At 43.6% G+C, this 19,957-nt stretch overlaps 1 protein-coding gene across 1 annotated transcript in view; it reads left to right on the forward strand.

Annotated features, from left to right (window-relative positions):
* Nucleotides 1-19,957, forward strand: part of SORCS3 (sortilin related VPS10 domain containing receptor 3) — a 561,026-nt gene that overhangs the window by 163,657 nt on the left and 377,412 nt on the right. The window contains exon 2 of the mRNA XM_069459773.1: nucleotides 13,926-13,993. Coding sequence (XP_069315874.1) covers nucleotides 13,926-13,993 — 68 coding nt within the window. The remainder of the gene's footprint in view (nucleotides 1-13,925; nucleotides 13,994-19,957) is intronic.

Raw genomic sequence — 19,957 nt, forward strand, 5'->3', positions numbered from 1 at the left:
CATCCCGTCAGGTACAGGTGTGTACAGGCATATCTCAGAGATATTGTGAGTTTGGTTCCAGACCACTGCAATAAAGTGATTATCACAATAAAGTGAGTCATGCAAATTTTTTGGTTTCCCAGTACATATAAAAGTTTTGTTTATACTATACTGTAGCCTATTAAGTGTGTGATAGCATCATGTCTAAGAAAACAATGTATATGCTTCAATTAAAAATACTTTATTGCTAAAAAATCCTAATGATTGAGCCTTCAGTGAGTCACAGACTTTTTGCTGGTGTAGAGTCTTGCTTTGATGTTGAAGGCTGGTGAGTGATAAGGGTGGTGGTTGCTGATGGCTGGGGTGGCTGTGGCATTTTTTAAAAATAATACAACAATGATGTTTGCCATATTGATTGACTCTTCCTTTCAGGGAAGATTTCTGTGTTGCATGCAATGCTGTTTGATAGCATTTTACCCACAGTAGAACTTCTGTCAAAATTGGAATCATTCCTCTCAAATCCTGTCACTGCTTTATCAAGTAAGTTTAAGAAATATTTTAAATACTTTGTTGTCATTTCAACAATGTTCACGGCTTCTCCACTAGGAGTAGATTCCATCTCAAGAAAGCACTTTCTTTGCTCGCCTTTATGAAGTAACTCCTCATCTGTTCAAGTTTGAACATGAGATAGCAATTTAGTCACATCTCCTGGCTCCACTTCTAATTCTACTCGTATTATTTTCACTATATCTGCAGTTACTTCCTCCACTGAAGTCTTGAACCCCTCAAAGTCATCCATGAGAGTTGAAATCAACTTCTTCCAGAGTCCTATTAATGTTGGTATTTTGACTTCCTCCCATGAATTGTGAATGTTCTTAATGCCATCTAGAATGGTGGATCCTTTCCAGAGGTTTTCAATTTACTTTACCCAGATCCATCAGAGGAATTACTATCTATGGCAACTGTAGCCTTATGAAATATATTTCTTAAATAATAAGACTTGAAAGTTGAAATTACTCCTTGATCTTTGGACTGCAGAATGGATGTTGTGTTAGCAGGCATGAAAACAACATTAATCTCCTTGTACATCTCTATTAGAGCTCTTGGTTGACTAGGTGCATTGTCAGCAGTAATATTTTGAAAGGGATCTTTTTTTTCCTGAGCAGTATGTCTTAACAGTGGCCTTAAAATATTCAGTAAACTATGCTGTAAAGAGATGTGCTGTCATAAAGACTTCGTTGTTCCATTTATAGAGCACAGGAAGAGTAAATTTAGCATAATTCTTAAGGGCCCTTGGACTTTTAGAATGGTCAATGAGCATTGGCTTTAACTTAGAGTCACCAGCTGGATTAGCCCCAAAGAAGAGATTTAGCTTGTCCTTTGAAGCTTTGAAGCCAGACATTGAGTTCTTCTCTCTATGAAAGTCCTAGATGGCATCTTTTTCCAATAGAAAGCTATTTTGCCTACATTGAAAATATGTTATTTAGTGTAGCCACCTTCATCAAGGACCTTCAATAGGTCTTCTGAATAACTTGCTGTAGCTTCTACATCAGCACTCACTGCTTCACCTTGCACTTTTATGTTATAGAGATGGGTTCTTTCCTTAAACCTCATGAACCAGCCTCTGCTAGCTTCAAACTTTTCTTCTGTAGCTTCGTTACTTCTCTCAGCCTTCTTAGAATTGAGGAGAGTTAGGGCCTTCCTCTGGATTAGGCTTTGGCATAATAGAATGTTGTGACTGATTTGATCTTCTATCCAGACCACTAAAACTTTATCCATGTCGGCAATAAGGTTGTTTCATTTTCTTTTCATTTATGTGTTCACTGGAGTAGCATTTTTAATTTCCTTCAAGAATTTTTCCTTTGCAGTCACAACTTGGCTAACTGTTCGGCACAAGAGACTTAGCTTTTGGCTTACCCAGCTTTCGACACAAAGCTCACAAAGCTTAATCATTTCCAGCTTTTGATTTCAATTGAGAGATGTGTGACTCTTCCTTTCACTTGAGCACTTAGACATCATTGTAGTGTTATTACTTGGCCTAATTTCAATAGTGTCGTGTCTCAGGGATTAGGGAAACCTGAGGAGAGGGAGAGAGATCGGGGAATAGAACTGCTGGTCAGTGGGTGGTACAGTCAGAACATACACATTTATCACTGTTTCATACGGGCACAGTTTGTGGTACACCCCACTCCCTAAATTACAATAGGAACATCAAAGATTACTCATCCCAGATCACTATAACAGACATAATTATAATGAAGATGTTTGAAATATTGTGAGAATTTCCAAAATGGGTCACAGAGACATGAAGCGAGCCCATGCTGTTGAAAAGATGGTGCCCATAGACTTGCTCAATGCAAGGTGACCACAAACCTTCAATAGGTAAAAAGCACAGTATCTGCCAAGTACAGTGAAATAAAGCACAGTAAAATGTGGTATGCCTGTACCTCTGTCCTGTCTAGAATTCCTCAGAGAATAACAACTCTTTAAAACTTAATGCGATCATATTTCAGAGGTTTGCTTTCCGAATCCTCCCTCCCTGCCCCTGTATCCCTTTTCTCTGACCTTCTTATGAATATTCTTGGAGTTCTTCACAAGCTACCTTGAACTCTCCCTTCTAGAGAGGCTTGGCAGGCTAGCTTATCTAAGGAAAAGACATCCTTGAAAAAAATGCTCTCAGAAAAAGGAGGGCTGAGAATTTCAATTTTTTCCCCCATCTCTTATGATCTCAATTAAGCCTCTCATTCTCTGTGAGGATGTCTTGACCACCCCTGCTCAGACTCATCTTCTTCTCCTTTGAACACCTCTGGAAACACTTTCAGTTCAACAAATGTGCTGTATCTCTGTTGATTAGTAGGTGCCATGTCAAGGATACATTTGATAATACTCTTGTAGTACAATGAGAAAAACAGGGTCCCTGTCCTGAAGGAACCTATAGCCTAGCAGTGGAGATGCATATCCAAATAGAAAATTACAATATGGTGAGTAGTAAAATTGGAACGTTGTCCAAGAAAGGTAGGGGAATGTAGATTAAGGGGAAATCAATTCTGTCTTGGAGGACAGGTGAGATGTCAGAGTGTTGATGATGTTTCAGCTGGATCTGGAATGGTGAGAAGAAGAGCATCAAGTAGGGAACTGGGAAAGGGCTTTCAGAAGAGAGAGAATGGTGTGTGCATAAGAGTGTGAGAATGGAACAGGAGAAATAAGGTGTATTCCAGTGTGGCCAGAGTTTATTTGTCATTTTGGTAATGTGGCTCTAGAAGAGGTGTAAAATATCATTTGGGGCCAGGTTGAGAAAGACCTCCTTTGGCTGCGAGAATCCAAAAATTTCCTACTCTTCCGTTCAAATCTAACATTGTGATTTCGCCTAAGATAATGCAACAGCTTCTCATACAATGAGGATGCTTTCACTCTCTTTTAAGAAAGAGATATACAAAGTCCCATTAACTGCTGTGATATTAATTGCTTTTGTAGTCCTAATACAAACCCACGTGGATATTCTGTAACCTTGACTAATTGCAAAGTTAACCAACACCAACATTCTTTACATAAAATAAGCAGCACATGGGGAGTAGGAGAGATAATAACTTGTCTATTTTTATCATCTCTACTTGTACATACACAGACACTTAAAACAGGCAAGGAAAATGTGCACAGTTGCTATTATTTTCATTTCTGTGACTAGGCATGAACCATAGTTGACAGGTCAAGTTGACTCTCTTCTTCAGCCACCCATTTCCTGTTTCCTTTGGCCTTAGCAAATGCCTCACCTGTTCAAGATTTTCACCTGGTAGCATCATAGAGTGATTCCAAGGATTAGAGTCCTTAATAATTCTGCCTTTATTACTGGAGGCTTTCATTAAAATTTTACTTCAGGACTTGAAAATAATAAGAGGACTTGAAATTAATAAGAGGCATAATAACAGTAAGAGGTTTCAAACATCATTCTCCATGTCCTCATTGGATAACAGCATCTCTATTTCCCCTTGATAATAGGGACAAATCACCCCAGCTGGTAAATAGCCCCTTCATTACCTGTTGGTTCAATGATAGCATGAGAAGCCCAAAGCAGTTACTAGTTTCAGCTTCCAGAGCAATGGAACATGTGTTTTGTCTCCTGGTGACAGTTACATCTTTGCGATGTAACTGAGTCCAAAGTTGTGGAGACATGAAGAAAATATTCTCTGATGGCTTACTGAATATAATAATGAGAGAACCACTCCCACTTGTGATCTTTGATTGCCAGACCTTGGTGTTTTGGCCATTTATTGGTCGAATCCACATTCTAGAGAATAGCACCACAGCCTCGTAAGGGTGTTGGCTTCCAGGTGGTGCTCTCATTGAGTCTTCAGAAGTCTGTTCAACCATCGGATCAGTCCAGCTGCTTCTAGGTGATCATGTTTGTGGTAAGACTAGTGACTTCCATGGACATGCCCTTTACTGCACTTCATTTGCTGTGAAATGAGTTCCTTTGTTAGAAGTAATGTTGTATGGGATACCGTGACAGTGAATCAGGCATTCTGAAATTGAAAGATTTTGATTCTAGCATAATCACTGCAGGCAGGGAAAGCAATTCCAATGAGAAGAAATTGCTCTCCCTATGAGATGGGAAGGGTGCAATGTAATCAACTTGCCACCAGGTGAGATGGTGAGACTTGGCGTTGGTTTCTGATATTGGCAGGTTGGGAACCAAATGGTGGTGATATCCACAGACGTGGTTCTTGGGGGTCAGGGAAGGGGTCTGGGTTGAGCCTGGGGAAAGCTTCCATCTCCACAATGGCCACTTTACTCTGAAGATCATAGAGCAACTGCGGGGGTGGCTGGGAAAGAGTCTTAGTGATCTCAACAGAAGATGCCATCTTGTCCCTCTGGTTGTTGAGCATGTTCTCTATAGTGGACACTGTGTGCTGAGCATTCATATAGGGCACACATATCCACTGTGCCAATTTTGAGAGGTCCAAACAGACTGGTTTTCCTGCCTCATTTTCCTGATCTCTAAATGCTAACGTACCTGAGCTTTTAATCCTTGTATTTCTCCTCTACCCACATTCCCTGTCTCTTGGCAATTGAATCTAGTCTCATGTCTTACAATTCCACCTAATCACTGACAATTCCCAAATTGATATTTCTAGGCTAGACTCTCTTCCCTGAACTCCAGACTCTTTTATCCAGCTCACTATATGACTTTTCCATTTGAATGTCTCATAGGCATTTCAACCTTAATATTCAAATCTGAACTTTTAATTTTTCCTCCAAACCTTCTTCTCCTACAATCTTCATCTCATAAAACAACAACTCTATGCTTCCAGTCACTTAGGCCCAAATGCTGAGGGTCATCCTTGACTGTTCTCTTTTGTTCACAACACATATCCAATTTGTGAGCAAATCTTCTTGGGTTTATTTTGAAAATACATTTAAATCCTGCCACTTTTCATTTCCCCTTACTCTTCATTCAACTGCTGTTGCTCTGGTCCAATCCCCACCATGTTTCACCTGGTTGATTACAGTCTAATCCATACCATGTTCTTCTGGAAGATTACAGTGAAAACATATTATGTTCCCTGCATGTTTACAGACCAATACACACTATGTTCCCCTGGATGATAACAGTTTAACCTATACCATGGTCCCCTAGATGATTATAGTCCAGTCCATTCCATGTTCCCCTGGATGATTACAGTCCAATCCACACTGTGTTCCTCTGGATGATTGTAGTCCAATCCAAGCCATGTTTCCCTGGTTGATTACAGTCCAGTCCATGCCATCTTACAGAGTTGATCACAGTCTAATCCACATCATGTTTCTCTTATTTATTACAGTCCAGTCCACATGATGTTGCCCTGGATGATTACAGTCTAATCCATACCATGTTTCCCTGGTTGATTACATTCCAGTCCACACCATGTTCCCATGGATGATTACAGTTCAATCTATACCATGGTTCCCTGGATGATTACAGTCCAATCCACACCATGTTCCTCTGGTTGATTACAGTCTAGTCGACACCATGTTGTCTTGGATGATTACAGTCCAATACACACTATGTTCCGCTGGTTGATTACATTCCAGTCCACCTCATGTTTACCTGGTTGATTACAGTAAGGCCCTTCATTTACTCTTGTCCCCTCACTACCTTTCTAAACACAGTAACCTGAGTCATCCTGTTAGAACTTAAGTACTGTATTTAAATCCTCTAGTGGTTTCCCATCTCATTGGAGTAGGCACCAAAGTCCATATAGTGGTTCACAAGGCCCAGTAAGATCTTAGCCTCCCAGTATCTCCCTGACCTTATCTTCAGCTTCATTAACTTCTTGCTATTCCTTGAACATGCCAGGAGCACCCCTGCCTCAGATCTTTGCATTTCCTGCTTCCTGTGCCTGTAATGTTTCTTACCCAGGAAGCCATGTGATATCATCCCTCACCTCATTCAGGGTTTTACTCAAGTGCCAGTTTCTCATAGAGGCCTTTCCCAGGCTCCTTATTTTCATCCTCCCCAGGTCCACCCCTGCATGTTAGCATTTTCCCTGAATTATTTCTCTTATTTCTTATTATTTTTCTTATTTTCTGCTTAGTTTTTCCTCATAGCACTTACTGCCATCTGATTACTATACCATTTACTTATTTGTTTCTCTCCTCTGCTAAAATATAAACTTAATGAGGGCAAAGAAGCTCTTTTAGTTTTCTTCACTGCTGAATCCACAGCACTTGGCAGAAAGGAAACATTCCATATATATTAGTTTGATGAGTGAATGAAAAAATTATGAGGACCTGAAATAGACTGCAGCACATTTCAGGAAACTCGGTGTTTGCTTGCAGTGTGAGATGAGGAAGGAATCATACTGAGGTCTGTCTTGAACCACAGAGTTGATGATATTCCCTTAAACAAACTGGGGGAAGGGGTTCACAGTTTTGCAAAATTTCATGCACGATATACTGACAAAGTTGGTATATTGTGTACTAATTCCTAGTCTTCCCAACTAGATTCTAAACTCATGTTGGGCAGGGAGCACCATCTGTGTTATTCTGGACACTCAGTAGGTGCTGGGACATTCTTGTGCTGTGAGTCATCTGGGCTCTGGACTATGGATATTCGGTTTCTACTCCTTGGGGAGGAGGCTCCTCTGGGTGCAAGGAGGATGCCAGGACTCACAAGGCTATGCTGAGACCTAAAATACACTCTTGTAGGCAGTCCCTGAGGTGTATATTTTAGCATCCTGTCTATGTTACAATTGTGGACTAATCCTGGCAAAGAAGGCCAGTGTGTCCCTATTCCAATTAGCTGGAAGCAGAGAACTATCAGGTCGAGGCAGGACAGAGGTGGTAAGTCATAAGGGGGAGCTGCAGGGGGTGTGCAGAGAGCCCCATGGATTTAAAGGTACCATGATTTCAGGAAGGCTTAATGAACTAAAGTAATTTTCCTTCAGAGTAAAATTTTACAGGCATTAAAGGTCCTCACTTCACTGAATGCGCTCACGGGCCAGAGCATCCTAGTGATTTATGAATTTGCAGATTACGCATTATCCTTTCAGAGGACAGGAATCCCCCCGGGGCATCCGCCTGCCTTCCACAGCTGAGTGGAACAGGCAGGTGAACACACTGACTCTGATTTGCAGCCTCCTACATTGCAATTAGGGTCTAGAATGGATGGACATTTTTTAGAAGGAGCTTAGCAACTCCTAGAATCTGAACCCCTTCTACTAAATAAGGGTAACTGGAGGCCCTTGTCTCCTGAAGATTACTTGTCATTGCTAAGAACTGATGTTTGCCTAGTAAAGTTTATAAAGCAGGTTGGGTTCCCTTATTTGATGTCAATCGGCAACGCTGTGAGCTTGGCGGGGGAAGTGTATCATTACCCCATTTAAGGGAAATGGAGCAGATTCTGAAGATGTGCATGAGTTGCTCAGGCTCATGCAGTAGCGTGCGGTGAGGCTGGGTCCTGTAGGTACTTATTTGATAAAGCAACTTGTCTAGTTCTTTCTCTGCCTCTATACTGCTCACAACTGGGACAGTGCCCCTCCCTGCTCTTTTCTATCTACCCCATCCAATTTAAAGAGAAAGAGAGACAGAAATAAAGCAGTCAAGCAAGCAAGCTCCCTGTCAGTGTATCCAAATTCTTACCACGCTTTGAGGCCCAGCTCACATAGCCCTCCTTCATGAAGACTTTGCTGATCGCATTTTCTGGACTTAATTCTTTCCTCTTCCCAACTCTTATAGCACATTATCCATACCTCTCTCATACATTTGTCATCTCATCCCTTCTTTTATTGTCATGCATTTATAATTCATCCATAGGACCTCGTATGGCACCTGCCATGTGTGAGGCATTGTGTTGGGCATTGGGAATGCAGAGTTGAATGAGACCTGATTTCTGACCTCGCAGAGGTCACAGTCTCACAGAGAAGACAGACATCTAGAGAAGTCATAGTAACCCAGTGTGATAAAAGCTGTAAGAGATGTATGAACAATGTTGTTCCAGAGAGGATGTCAGATGCCAATTTAAAATAAAGTTATATGTTCCTATATATATAATTTCATAAATATGGTTTTTCAGACATCTTTATATATAACACACACAACACATAGACTTCTCTCTGATTCTATGTGTGTGCATATGTGCATATATAGCTTATAAGGAGAGAAGTGCTAGTGACTCATGAATTATTCCAATTTATTTTCATTTTTCCTGCTGTCTAAAATCCCCTCAGGATTATAGCCAGTTAGGTCAAAAAGGTATTTATTTGACAAAGCTTATTTGGCAAAGTGGTATCTCCCAACAATTTGTCTAGTTCTTTTCTCATTACACATCTCTGTTTCCTATTTCTTCCCCTAAGAACAGAGAAAACAAAAGTTACCTTCACCTCTGGGCCTTGAGCTCTGGATGTCTCCCTGACTCTCGGAGTTTAATAGGTGTCTTTCTAATTCATACAAGAGGTGCTCAGTAAATATTTGTGCAATTCATCAATGAATGATAAATTCGGTGAGGGCAAGGACATGTTTTCTGCTCTCTGTATTCTCATCCATTGCCCTGTACACAAGCCCACTTAAACACTTGCTGAGTGGAGGAGCTTTGCCTCAGAGCAGAATGAGCCCAGAGGGGCAGGCTGGCCTGGGTGGGAAGGCTGCCTCTTTCTCCTGCTGGTTGTGTGCTTTGGGGGCAACTTGCTTAACCCTTGGGCCTCTGTTCCCTTATCTGTAAAATGGGGATGTTACCCAGTACCTACTCTATTCCAAAGGTTGGTTGTGAGGATTGAGGGTTACCAAGTATGGTATTTAGCACATAGTAGGGGTTCAATTAACATCTGCCCCCTGTTTTTCCTTTTTTCAATTTGACTGCCCGTTCTCATTGTGGGACATCAGCTGGAGGGGTGTCAAGTCAGACTTTGTAGGTCTGCATGCCGCACCCACCCACTGGGCCCCTGAGCACACTCGTCTCCTCTCTCTGATCTGAGCGCTCACCCAGCAGCCTGGGGGCGGGTTAGGCAGGCTAGGTGGGCGCACTGCATCTGCTTTCAGTTTTTTTCCCTGGTCATTTGCTGCTCCCTGGTGGCCTTTCAAAGCCTCTGGGTGGTGGGAGAGGCGGGGCTGGGCAGGCTTTCTCATGCTCTTGGTTTTGTTTGCTTGGCATAGAATGTCTTCAGCCTAAAGGTTGCATTACCATCTCTTCACATTTCTATTAATGTCCTGTACTGGGCTCCACGGGAAAGGAAGCTTCCAGCCCCTATTTCTCAGTGTTTTGACCTTTCCTCTGGGGAACACTAGTGTGGCCTTGCCGTGGTGTCCTCCTTGTATGTGTGCTGCTGTCTGCTTTATTTGTGAGGTTACAGTCAAGGTGAAGAAGGAAGGGGTGTGTTGCTAGATCAGGGTCTCGCCATGATGGAGTGGGTGGTGCTGCTGCATCACAGGTGGGAGAAGAATCATGGTGTGGCAGAGTCTTTCTCAAAGTTGGTCTTCTGGTTGCCTCAAGATTTCTGAATTCTACTCAAGATCCACCAAGTCAAACTTGCTGGGGGTGGAGCCAGAGAATCTGCATTTAACAGGCTCCTCGGTGACTGTTAGGCTCCAGCTTCACTCCTGGAGTGGGAAGAGCACTACCTTGGGGCACTTGGTCAAGGTCCTGCATTGCTGGGACTTGGCCTTGAGTCATGCCCCCTTTCTGGGCCTCCATTTCCTCTTCCATAAAAAGAGAGCAGTGGACTAGCTTCACACCATCTCCTGCTTCAGTCTTGTTTACCACCAAAACATCAATATCTTTCATTGACTCAAAAATAATTATTTTGTAAGAACCTTCAATATGCTGAGCCTATCTGTGAAGGAGACAGAGGTACAAAACATGATCCCCACCTCAAGTTGTTCAGAATCTAGTTGAGAAGGCAACTCATGTAATTTCCAGAAACTATCAAGATAGTGTTTAACTAAGTGGTCAATTATGTGGCTCAGTTTTAAGCAAAATAGGCTTTCAGAAGAGAGAGAATTTTGATGGCTGGCATAAAGACTGTCCTGGGAGGCTACCTAAAGGAGGTGGGCTTTGGGCTGTTTCTGGAATAACAGGCAGGCAAGTACAGATGGTAATGGAAGGGCTGGGCCCAGGCAGTGCTCAAGCAAAGGTGTGAAGATGGGTTGGCTCACTTGCAGTACTGTGAGAAACTTAGAATGCTTAAAGCAGAGGACAGGTTTTTGAAAACTGGAAAAAGGGTTGGAAGAGTATGAATGGGCCAGACTGTGGAGTACCTTAAATGTCAGTCTGAGGAGTCTGGATTTCATCTTTTGGCAGAGGGAACCAGTAAAGGCTTCTGATCAAGAAAATGCATGAAGTAAGAGGTAAAATTGAAACCATATGTCGTGAAGGCAGAAATACTATTCATGGAGGTATGGGAGGATGTGTTAGCCTGGATTCTCCAAGAAGCAGACACGAAGGTGAGGCTAGATGTCCAAGAAACTTATCAGGAAAAATGCCTGTGAGAGAAAATCAAAAGGGGGCAAGAAGAGATTGGGGACAACAACTGGGCTGAGACACAGGCCTGGTGCCCCCGCTCCCCAGCAAAGGAGACAGGCATGGAAGGAAGATGGTTGGCTGGGAAGCATCTCAGACTGTGGTGAAGTTCTCTGGAAAGTTCAGCAACAAACAGCTTTTGTTAGGAAATCTCAAACTTGGTGTCACCCATCAGAGGAGTCCAATTGCCCGGAAACAGGTCTGTCTTACTATCCCTTGTTGCACTTAGTGATTGGGTGGGAGCAGCTCTTAGGAGGTGTGGACTTGGCGAGAAGGTAGTGATAGATTTTAGAGCATGAGAGCTAGGGTCTTAAGTTGTTTTTGCTCCCTGCAGTTGGAGATCTCAAAGCACATTCTCATGGCAGCTACTTAGGGGAAGGAGAAATTAATACAAGTCTAACCATGTTCTTCTGGATGGTTTATCTCCAGAGCGTCTGAGTCTTTGCTTATGGTGCCTCATCTATGTAGAGACACTCCTCATCCTCATTTAACTAGTTTCTACTCTTCTTGGGTATTAGTTTGGGTTTCACCTTTAGGAGGCCTTTCTTGACCTCTTTTGCCCTCTCTGTGGATTTGGGACCTCAAATTCCCCACATTTCCCTCTGCACCTCTCACTCTCTGTAGGGAATTGCCTGCTTATTTGTGTGTAGGGTTTTCCCCCACAGTAAACTGTGAGCTTCTGGAGTGCAGAATCTGGCTCTTTTATTTCTGTATCCCAATGTGTAGCCCAGTGGCTGGAATATCATTGTTATTCAGTAGAGGCTGGAAGGAAGGAAGGAAGGAGGGAAAAATGGAGGGAGGGAGGGAAAGAAGGAACATGGCCCAAGCTTTGGCAAGGAGAAGGATTTTCCAGATCCCGTTGTTAGGAGCTCTGCTAATTAAGTGGAAGTCTTAGCACCAACATCTTTTTTTTTTACGTGGCTTTTGTACTTTTTGAAGACATGTCCCTGTAGGGTTGATGTTGGGAAAAAATGAAGTGATCTGCCTAGCTTCTGCAGAGCCCTAGGTGGTTGTTCCAACTCAGTTTTAGTAAAGCTTAGTTTTGAGCTTGTTTTTCCAGAATTTGGGATGGCCTGCACATAGCCTTCCATGCTTTTATATGGTGACTTTGAAAATGACTTTGTAGATGAAAGAAGGTCAAATGAAGCGGGGGAGAAGACTCGTGTGTGTGTGTGTGTGTGTGTGTGTACCCTATATAATAATTCAATAAACAGAAATGATCTGGTACATTGCTGAGCATTGATTGGGAAGGGTATGGACAAGTCCCTTGTCTTTATTAGTTCCTGGCTTCAATAAATGAGGAAATTAGCCATGAATGGAAGAGACAAGGACCACTGAGTGACCGTGGAAAACAATTCGTGTAGGTTACTCACTATTTTCTGCTGTGCTATGGAAATAAGACAGGTAGCTTGGTAGATTCTACTGTTTTACAAATACCCATGCCACTGATGTTTTCTCCTGTTCTACAAATAGCCACACCACTGATGTGTGCTAGTGATACACACTCTTTGCTGTTGTACTGTGGTGATAGGACAGGTAGCTTGGTAGATTCTACTGTTCTACAAACAGCCATGCTGTTGATGAGGTTCCTTGCCAACCTGCCATTCCTCATCACTGGACACAATCTGGGCAGAAACCTCTGAGTAAGGGCCTCACAGAATAAGGGCCATAGACTCTTTTGACCTATAATGGGGTCACTTCCCTTGCCTTTAATTTTTTTGTTAGTTTACATTAGAAGAAATGGAAATGGGGCTGATTGACCCCGTGGAGAGCCAGATGAGAATAAATCTCAAAGTGAGCATTTTGTTGTTAGTTAAGTGCCATAAAAATGTTCACTATAATGGCTGATTATTTTTCTTTAATCTTAAATGGATACCTAGAATGGGAAAGTCCCATCTTGGTAGCAGAAATTCATTATCTTGGAGAGTTTAATGGCTGCTGTGAAAATGAACTGGAGGAAGTTAAATTGTGGAATGGGATGGAGCTGAGAAAAGTGAAATGAGTTGTGCATTAAATTTAGATAAACACAATTATGTGTAACTGGATTATCACGCGTGCAGGCAGGCGATGTATATTATGCACCTGCATTTTGATTAAAATTGATTCAGGTGCATGCACTTAGCATCCTTGTAGATATAGAATTGTGCCTAAGCCACTGTCCAGATGTGTGAGGGGCAGGCGGGCAATGTCTGATACCCAAGTCTCCATCTGGAGAGGTGTAAAGGGTGTGGGAAGACTGACCATACCCAGAACAGTTCAGGAAACCACTAACTGTATTATAGGCCACTCCAGCTCTTTCACAAGTACAACTTCCTTCTTGGTTACTTAACTTCCACTGGAGTCAAAAGAGTGACCCTGGAGTCCAGTGGAGTGCAGTGATCTGCTTACTCCATGGTGGGGGCAGATCAGAGGATGCTGGGGACTGGGCCTGCCTACAGTTCAGGTATTTATGCCTATTAGGGCCCTTTTAGTGGAAACAAGACATCTTTTTGAACCTCTTTTGTAGACAGAAAGAATCAGGCCCAGTTCCTTATTACCCTTTTTGGTCCAATTCTGTAAATCAGAGTCATGTCTGGATCAAAAAAAAGCAAGCCCATCATCTGATCTCTGGGTGGCCTTGGTGGTGAATAAAGCCAGCTGGCCTGCGCTTGACCTTGAAGGAGGGCAGATGTGGGGAAACAACTGTCAATACCAAATTAATTCCTGTTGGCATGTTTTATTTCAAATGCAAAGCACTGTCAGGATTAAAATAAATGCTACCAGTTACAGGGATGCATTAAATTAATAACTTTCTCCCCCTTGCTTGATCCTATAATACCTCTCAACTCAACGGATAAATACTAAGCCCTCCTCTGGGTGATATGAGATGCATTGTATATTGTTACACAAACTAAAGTCAGCTTTCTTTTTTTCCCCTTTGTTCCCCTCCTTTGCCCTCATCCCCAATCCCTTGCAGGTCATACTTATTCTGACGAAGCTGTATGACTTCAACCTGGGAAGCGTGACTGAGAGTTCACTTTGGAGGTAAGTGGATTAGAGATTCTTAAGGAACTACTCTGGCTCGGTGCATGTGAGAAGTGCAAGCTAGGTGGTTGGGAAACGTGGTTTGGAAGGAGCAGAAAATCGTCCTGTTCCTGGAAGCCTGCTCTGATGCCCCAGGTGGAACGGACAGCCGCCACCTGTGAATTCCCTTATGCTCTGCTTGCCTCCTTTGGGGGCTGTCACACATCCACCTTGGCTCTCTTGTTGCTTCTGAGTTCCTGCAGTGTCTCATTCTTCTTGAGGTCTGGCTAGAGAGATCAGGTGAGTATGCCTTCAACCAGTAGGGACCCTGGAAAGGAAGCCTGCTATGGGAGGGATTCTTGCCTTGGGCGTGAGTCTTGGCCGGCCCAAGGACTGTCTCCAGGCCTTTGCATCTAGCAGGCCATTGCATGTATTAGATGGTGTGGTTTTGAGAAGCCAGTGCCTGTGGGAACAGATACATGTGGGGGTGGATATATAGACTCAAGTGTGCATGAGGATTTCGTGGTCCCTAAGCACTGCTGCCCTCCTGGACCCCTTTCCCCACAAATGATATTAAAAGGTATATTTTACCATTGCATTGGTAGAAAGACAAATACATTAATATCATACATTAAAACACTTTTAAGCCTAAAAGTTTGTTTTTTCTTTTGATTCTAAAAAAAATTAAAACACTTTTGGGGCCCCTACGAGTATTGTGAGCTAAGCACTGTACCTCCTGTGCCTGGTGGATGAATCATTCTTGATGGCAATGCTGGGACACAGGGGACAAGGGAGAAGAGGGATGTGAGCAAATTGAGTCAGAGAGGACTTTAACGAAGCCATGAAGCTGGGAGTTCCTCTGGACAGGGAACACCCATGTGCACACCTTTACGTGCAACTCCTCTCATATGCTCATACATCCACTCTGACATGCGGTCACACGGGGCAATAGTGAGTTCATCAGCCTCTGTGCTAATGTCCGTGAGACTTGCGGGGTTGTGCATTTTATCCCAGTTACCTTGTCACACGTGAGTACTGGGGAGGAGGCTTTCACAAAAGGCTATTCATCTGGCTGCATCATAAACCCAGAGCTCTGTCCTGAGGATTTCCAGGGGTTTCGGAGCAGAGGGGTCTGAGTCATGCGATACTTCTTCACCTGACCTGTTTGTTTGCAATGAACTAGCCAGATCTCTCTAGGGAGGAGGGAGCAATCGTAGCATCCATTAAATATTTAGGGGTTAATTGCTCATATCGACTGAGGCTTGCCTCCATTTGCACAGGATGTCTAAAACCTAATTTTGCTGCTCAGTGAAAATTGGCAGAGGTATAAGTAACCAGGGTGCCTCTAACAGATCAAAGCATGACTATTTCCACTCATGCTGTACTTCCTGGGGAATTAGAGCCTTAGAAACCTTCCTTCAAGCCCAAGCGCAGTTGATGCTGTGTGATACTTTAAGCCTCACTCCTTTGCTGTCTGCTTGGTCAAATCATGAAACAAGCCAGAAAATCCTGTTCTTATATTGGAAAACAGCTATTCCTGGCATCCCATGTCTCAGAAAAGATTTGGCTATTTCTAGGAGCAGGCCAAGCAAGCCCAGAAACCTAGGCCAGTTACTTAGTGCCAGAGGCCGGCCCTTAAATAAAGGGTGTACCCCACGATCACAAGAGCCAGTGTATTCACAGGAATGGTGTCTCTAAGGGTACCCTGATGTTCAGTTGCCAGGATGCAAGTCCCAGTTTTCCCACCAATGAGCTCTGCAATTTGGGGCACTTTTACTTAACCTCACTGTATTAGTTTTCTAGGGCCGATGGCTTAAAACAGCAGAAATGTATTCTATCCCAATTCTGTAGTCCAGAAGTCTGAAATCATGGTGTCATCAGGGTCACATTCTGTTTGGAAGCTCTAGAGTCCATCTTGATAAGCCAGGATGACCTCATCTTGAGATCCTTAACTTAATGGCATCTTCAAAGACCCTTTTTTCCACATAAGTTTTCATTATATATTTTGGGGTTAGGATGTAGACATATCTCTTTAGGGGTTCCACCATTCAGCCCACTTCACTGTCATTTTCCCCGGATACACACTGGGGATAGCACAGAATGTACCTTCGCTCTAGCCACATTTTCCTTGCTGTTCTTCAAACACGCCAACCACACTTTTCCCTGGAGCTTTTCCACTGAGCTCCCATCCCTCTGCCTGCAGCTCCCAGGGGTCACAGTGGATACCAGGCTTCCTTCCCCTCTTTGCTAACAGGTCACGTAATCAGTGAGGCCTTTCTCCAGGACTCCACGTTCCGTCACTGGGCTACATTTCGCTTCTCAGTACTTTGCACTGCCTGGCATGCTAAATATTTACTTATTGATTTATTCATTGTCTACCTACACCCACTAACATCTAAGCTTGTAGAGAGAGGGAAGGTTTTTCATTTTAATTCAACGCTGTATCCGCAGCACCTGGAAGAGTATCCAGCACACAAGAGGTGCTTAATAAATGTTTGCTCCATGAATAAATTAATGGATGGGTTGTAAGGATTACATAAGATAAATTGTAAAAATACTTAGGCCAGTAACTCCCATGTAGGAAGTGCTTACTTAATTGTAATTATTAATGGTTGTTATAACCCTGTGTGTTTGTACAGAGTTTTCATTCCATTATTGACTTTGTTTTTAAGGATCCATTGCTGCGGAGGTCTGTGTGAGTGAAGTTGTAGGACACCAAGTATGTGTGTTCTGTGTTCTCTAGGAATTAGCAGAGCTCTTTTGAGGATGAAGGCTGGCAACTAAGGAGGGGAGAGGAGAGTGATTTAGAAGGTTGTCCTTGTGCCCACTGGGGGAATTGGAATATCAATTGTTACCTAGTCGAAGACACTCTTTATTTTTTTTTTTATTTATTTATTTTTTTTGAGACAGAGTCTCACTCTGTTGCCCAGGCTAGAGTGAGTGCCGTGGCGTCAGCCTAGCTCACAGCAACCTCAAACTCCTGAGCTCAAGCGATCCTCCTGTCTCAGCCTCCCGAGTAGCTGGGACTACAGGCATGCGCCACCATGCCCGGCTAATTTTTTCTATATATATTTTTAGCTGTCCATATAATTTCTTTCTATTTTTAGTAGAGGTGGGGTCTCGCTCTTGCTCAGGCTGGTCTCGAACTCCTGAGCTCAAACGATCCGCCCACCTCGGCCTCCCAGAGTGCTAGGATTACAGGCGTGAGCCACCGCGCCCGGCCTGAAAACACTCTTTAATAGAAAACATTCTCTGAGCTGGGTGTTGGAATGATGGAAGGAATGCAGTTTGGCTTGTGGCAAGTGGAAAAATGTCCTTCCCACAGGGCAAAGTCCAGGAAAGGCTGGTCTGCAGGAGAGGAGGGGGCCAAGCAGGGGCAGAGGGAGCAGCTGAGTGCTGAGCCGGGTCGGGAGAGTGTGGGGACCTGCACGGTTCACTCCAGGGGCCCAACCAGAGGGAGTTACTCAGAGTGTAGTTTACAGATAACAGATCCCATATGGTGTGAGCTTTTGGGGATTAGGAAAGCTGGTGGGTATTATGGGCTTCCCCTCTGAATCAATCTCATATATGAATGTATTTTTGTGTTGGGTTTCAGGGCTTTCATGGACCTGATAAAGCCCGGCTTAGTAACCCTTGGATAGGGTGTGATGGACAGAAGGGACTTCCCCTGAGCTCTGTGGGGCTTTCCCAGCTTGCAGGGGCCTCACAGGGAGTCTTCTGACTTTTTACTGTCTTCCCCACTCATCCCCTGAAGATCTGCATCTCCTACCTTCTTTCCTGTCCTGATAATGATGTCTTTTACAGTTAGAGCCTAGAGCAGTGTGATTTTCCTTCCTAATATAGTGTGCAGAGAAAAGAAGCTGAATAAAACATGTGCGCTTTAGGATTCATGATTTAGCCCAACATGCTTAAGCAAGGTGAAATTGAATTTGCTGATTCTTCTTCAATGTTTTGTACAACCAAGAAGCCCGGGGCAGCAGCTGTTATGACAAGATGACACCCCCTGCCGGGTTATAGTGTGATATAATTATTTGCCTCAATTGGATTAATAATTCAGAGGCCATCAACTTCTAAATAGACAAAAGACTGTTTAAAAGCATTAAATTGTGCACTTACACCCTTGTGGCATTCTTTTTGGAGCTCCTTGGTGCTATTAAACAGGTGGTGTCCAAAGTTCTTTCTTCACCAACACCAAGATGGCTGCATAAACTTGTCATTTAGCACAACCATCTGTTGGATCCCTTGGTCAAAGGACACTTCACTTACAGGATTTCAAGTTTAGAGAACGAATGAGGTTGGGGATTGACTTTTCACTAAAAGATGCAGGGCCTTCCCTGAGTTACCTGGGTCATAGGCTTGAGATTAGGAGCACTGCCTCGCCCCCTGGAGCTGAGACTCTGTCATACGTCCATCCTCCAAAATGAAAACTGCAGCTAGATAGACCCCTCCTTTCATTTCTCCTCCATTCCCAACAAAAATAGGCCATGTCCATGCACTGTGCAGGTGCTGTGGACTCAAAGGGAGGTCCACGTCTTGCTCATTTCCATGAGAACTGCATGTAGCACATGCTTTGGTGCCATCTTGATGCCCCTCTGCGTGGATGGGTGTGTGTATCTCTGCCTCATTTGGTGGTATTCATGGTCCTAGATTAGGAAGAAAGGATGTCACTTTTCTCTGGACGTGGAAATCCTGAGAAGGTCCATGGATCCACTGCTTTATGTTGTTAAGTTTTTAGTTTTGAACATATGTCATGGCTGGGATTTATGTTTCTGACTGGCAAGACTCTTCGTGGACTCAGTTCTGTGTGTCTTAGACATTAGCACTTGGACTAATAAACAAACACATTACTGTTCTCTACCTCTCTCTTAAAAAAGTTTAAAGTATTCTTTTCTGGAGGGATATGAACTAAACAGCAATTCTCCAGCTTCCGTCAGTCCATCCCAAACATTAATCTCCAGCAAAGGCTCCTGACTAGTCAGCTGCAGATCAAAACATGCATGGAAGAGGAACTGCAGGTGTGAGTTCTGCACAGGTGTGAGGTCTCCATGGGAGCCTTCTCCTGGTGACTGGGTTAGGGTCCTCACAGAGCTAAATGAACTTGCAGTTGTCTAGGCACAAGAAGAAACAGGAATCCTTTACAAGGAATGGTCCCTTCCCTTGGTGGACCTTGGTTCTTCACCACTCTCCTCTCTTGCTTTATTCCATCCACCTCAGCCCCGCAGCACAGGAGACATTCTGCTTTAGAAAAGCAACCAGACTACACAGGCATTCTTCCTGCATGCCTGGCTTCTGGACCCACAGAGCAAAGGGGTCTCAGATCGAGGGTTTCCTGATTAAGGTGTTTATGGAGTGTACTGATTGATCCCCAGGCACATCCTGCTGGAAGCTTCCCCTGATCCTCCTCCCTGGGTGGGAGGCCTCTCTGCTGCTCACAGTTCACTTCACATCCACCCTGTATTGGTGATTTGTTCCCAGCCTGTGAGCCTCTCAAGGGCAAGGTCCACGTGCCTCAGTTATCTCTGATCTGCAATGCCTAGCACTTCAGCTACACCAAAGACGGGTTTAGAGACCTGGCAGAGGTTTCTGGCAGCCCCAACCCAGTGCCAGCACCAGCTCCGCCTTGCCCCATCCCTGTCCTTCTATTGAGTTGTTTCATAGTCCTGCCACCCAGGAATCCTGTGACTTTTTCATCTGGTTCACAAGCTGCTGTCTGGACCATTTATTTCCTCCCTAATTGTTCTGTCAGTGACCTTTATTGGGGATGCTGCTTTTTTAAAATAGAAAATGGAGACCTTTTGAATTTATTAATTTTTTGTTTGCCAAGAAAACCCTGATAATAATTGCTAAGACTTCCCAGACGTTATTAGTTTACAAACTTTAATGACACTCATGATTTATTTATGTGCTTTCCTCCCTCTACAGCTGCTCACCCCAATTCCTTAGTGGAATTCCTGCTGAATCTGAGTGAATTAGTGAAAACAAAAC

The sequence above is a fragment of the Eulemur rufifrons genome, chromosome 28, assembly GCF_041146395.1.
Source record: "Eulemur rufifrons isolate Redbay chromosome 28, OSU_ERuf_1, whole genome shotgun sequence".
Taxonomy (NCBI): Eukaryota; Metazoa; Chordata; class Mammalia; order Primates; family Lemuridae; genus Eulemur; species Eulemur rufifrons.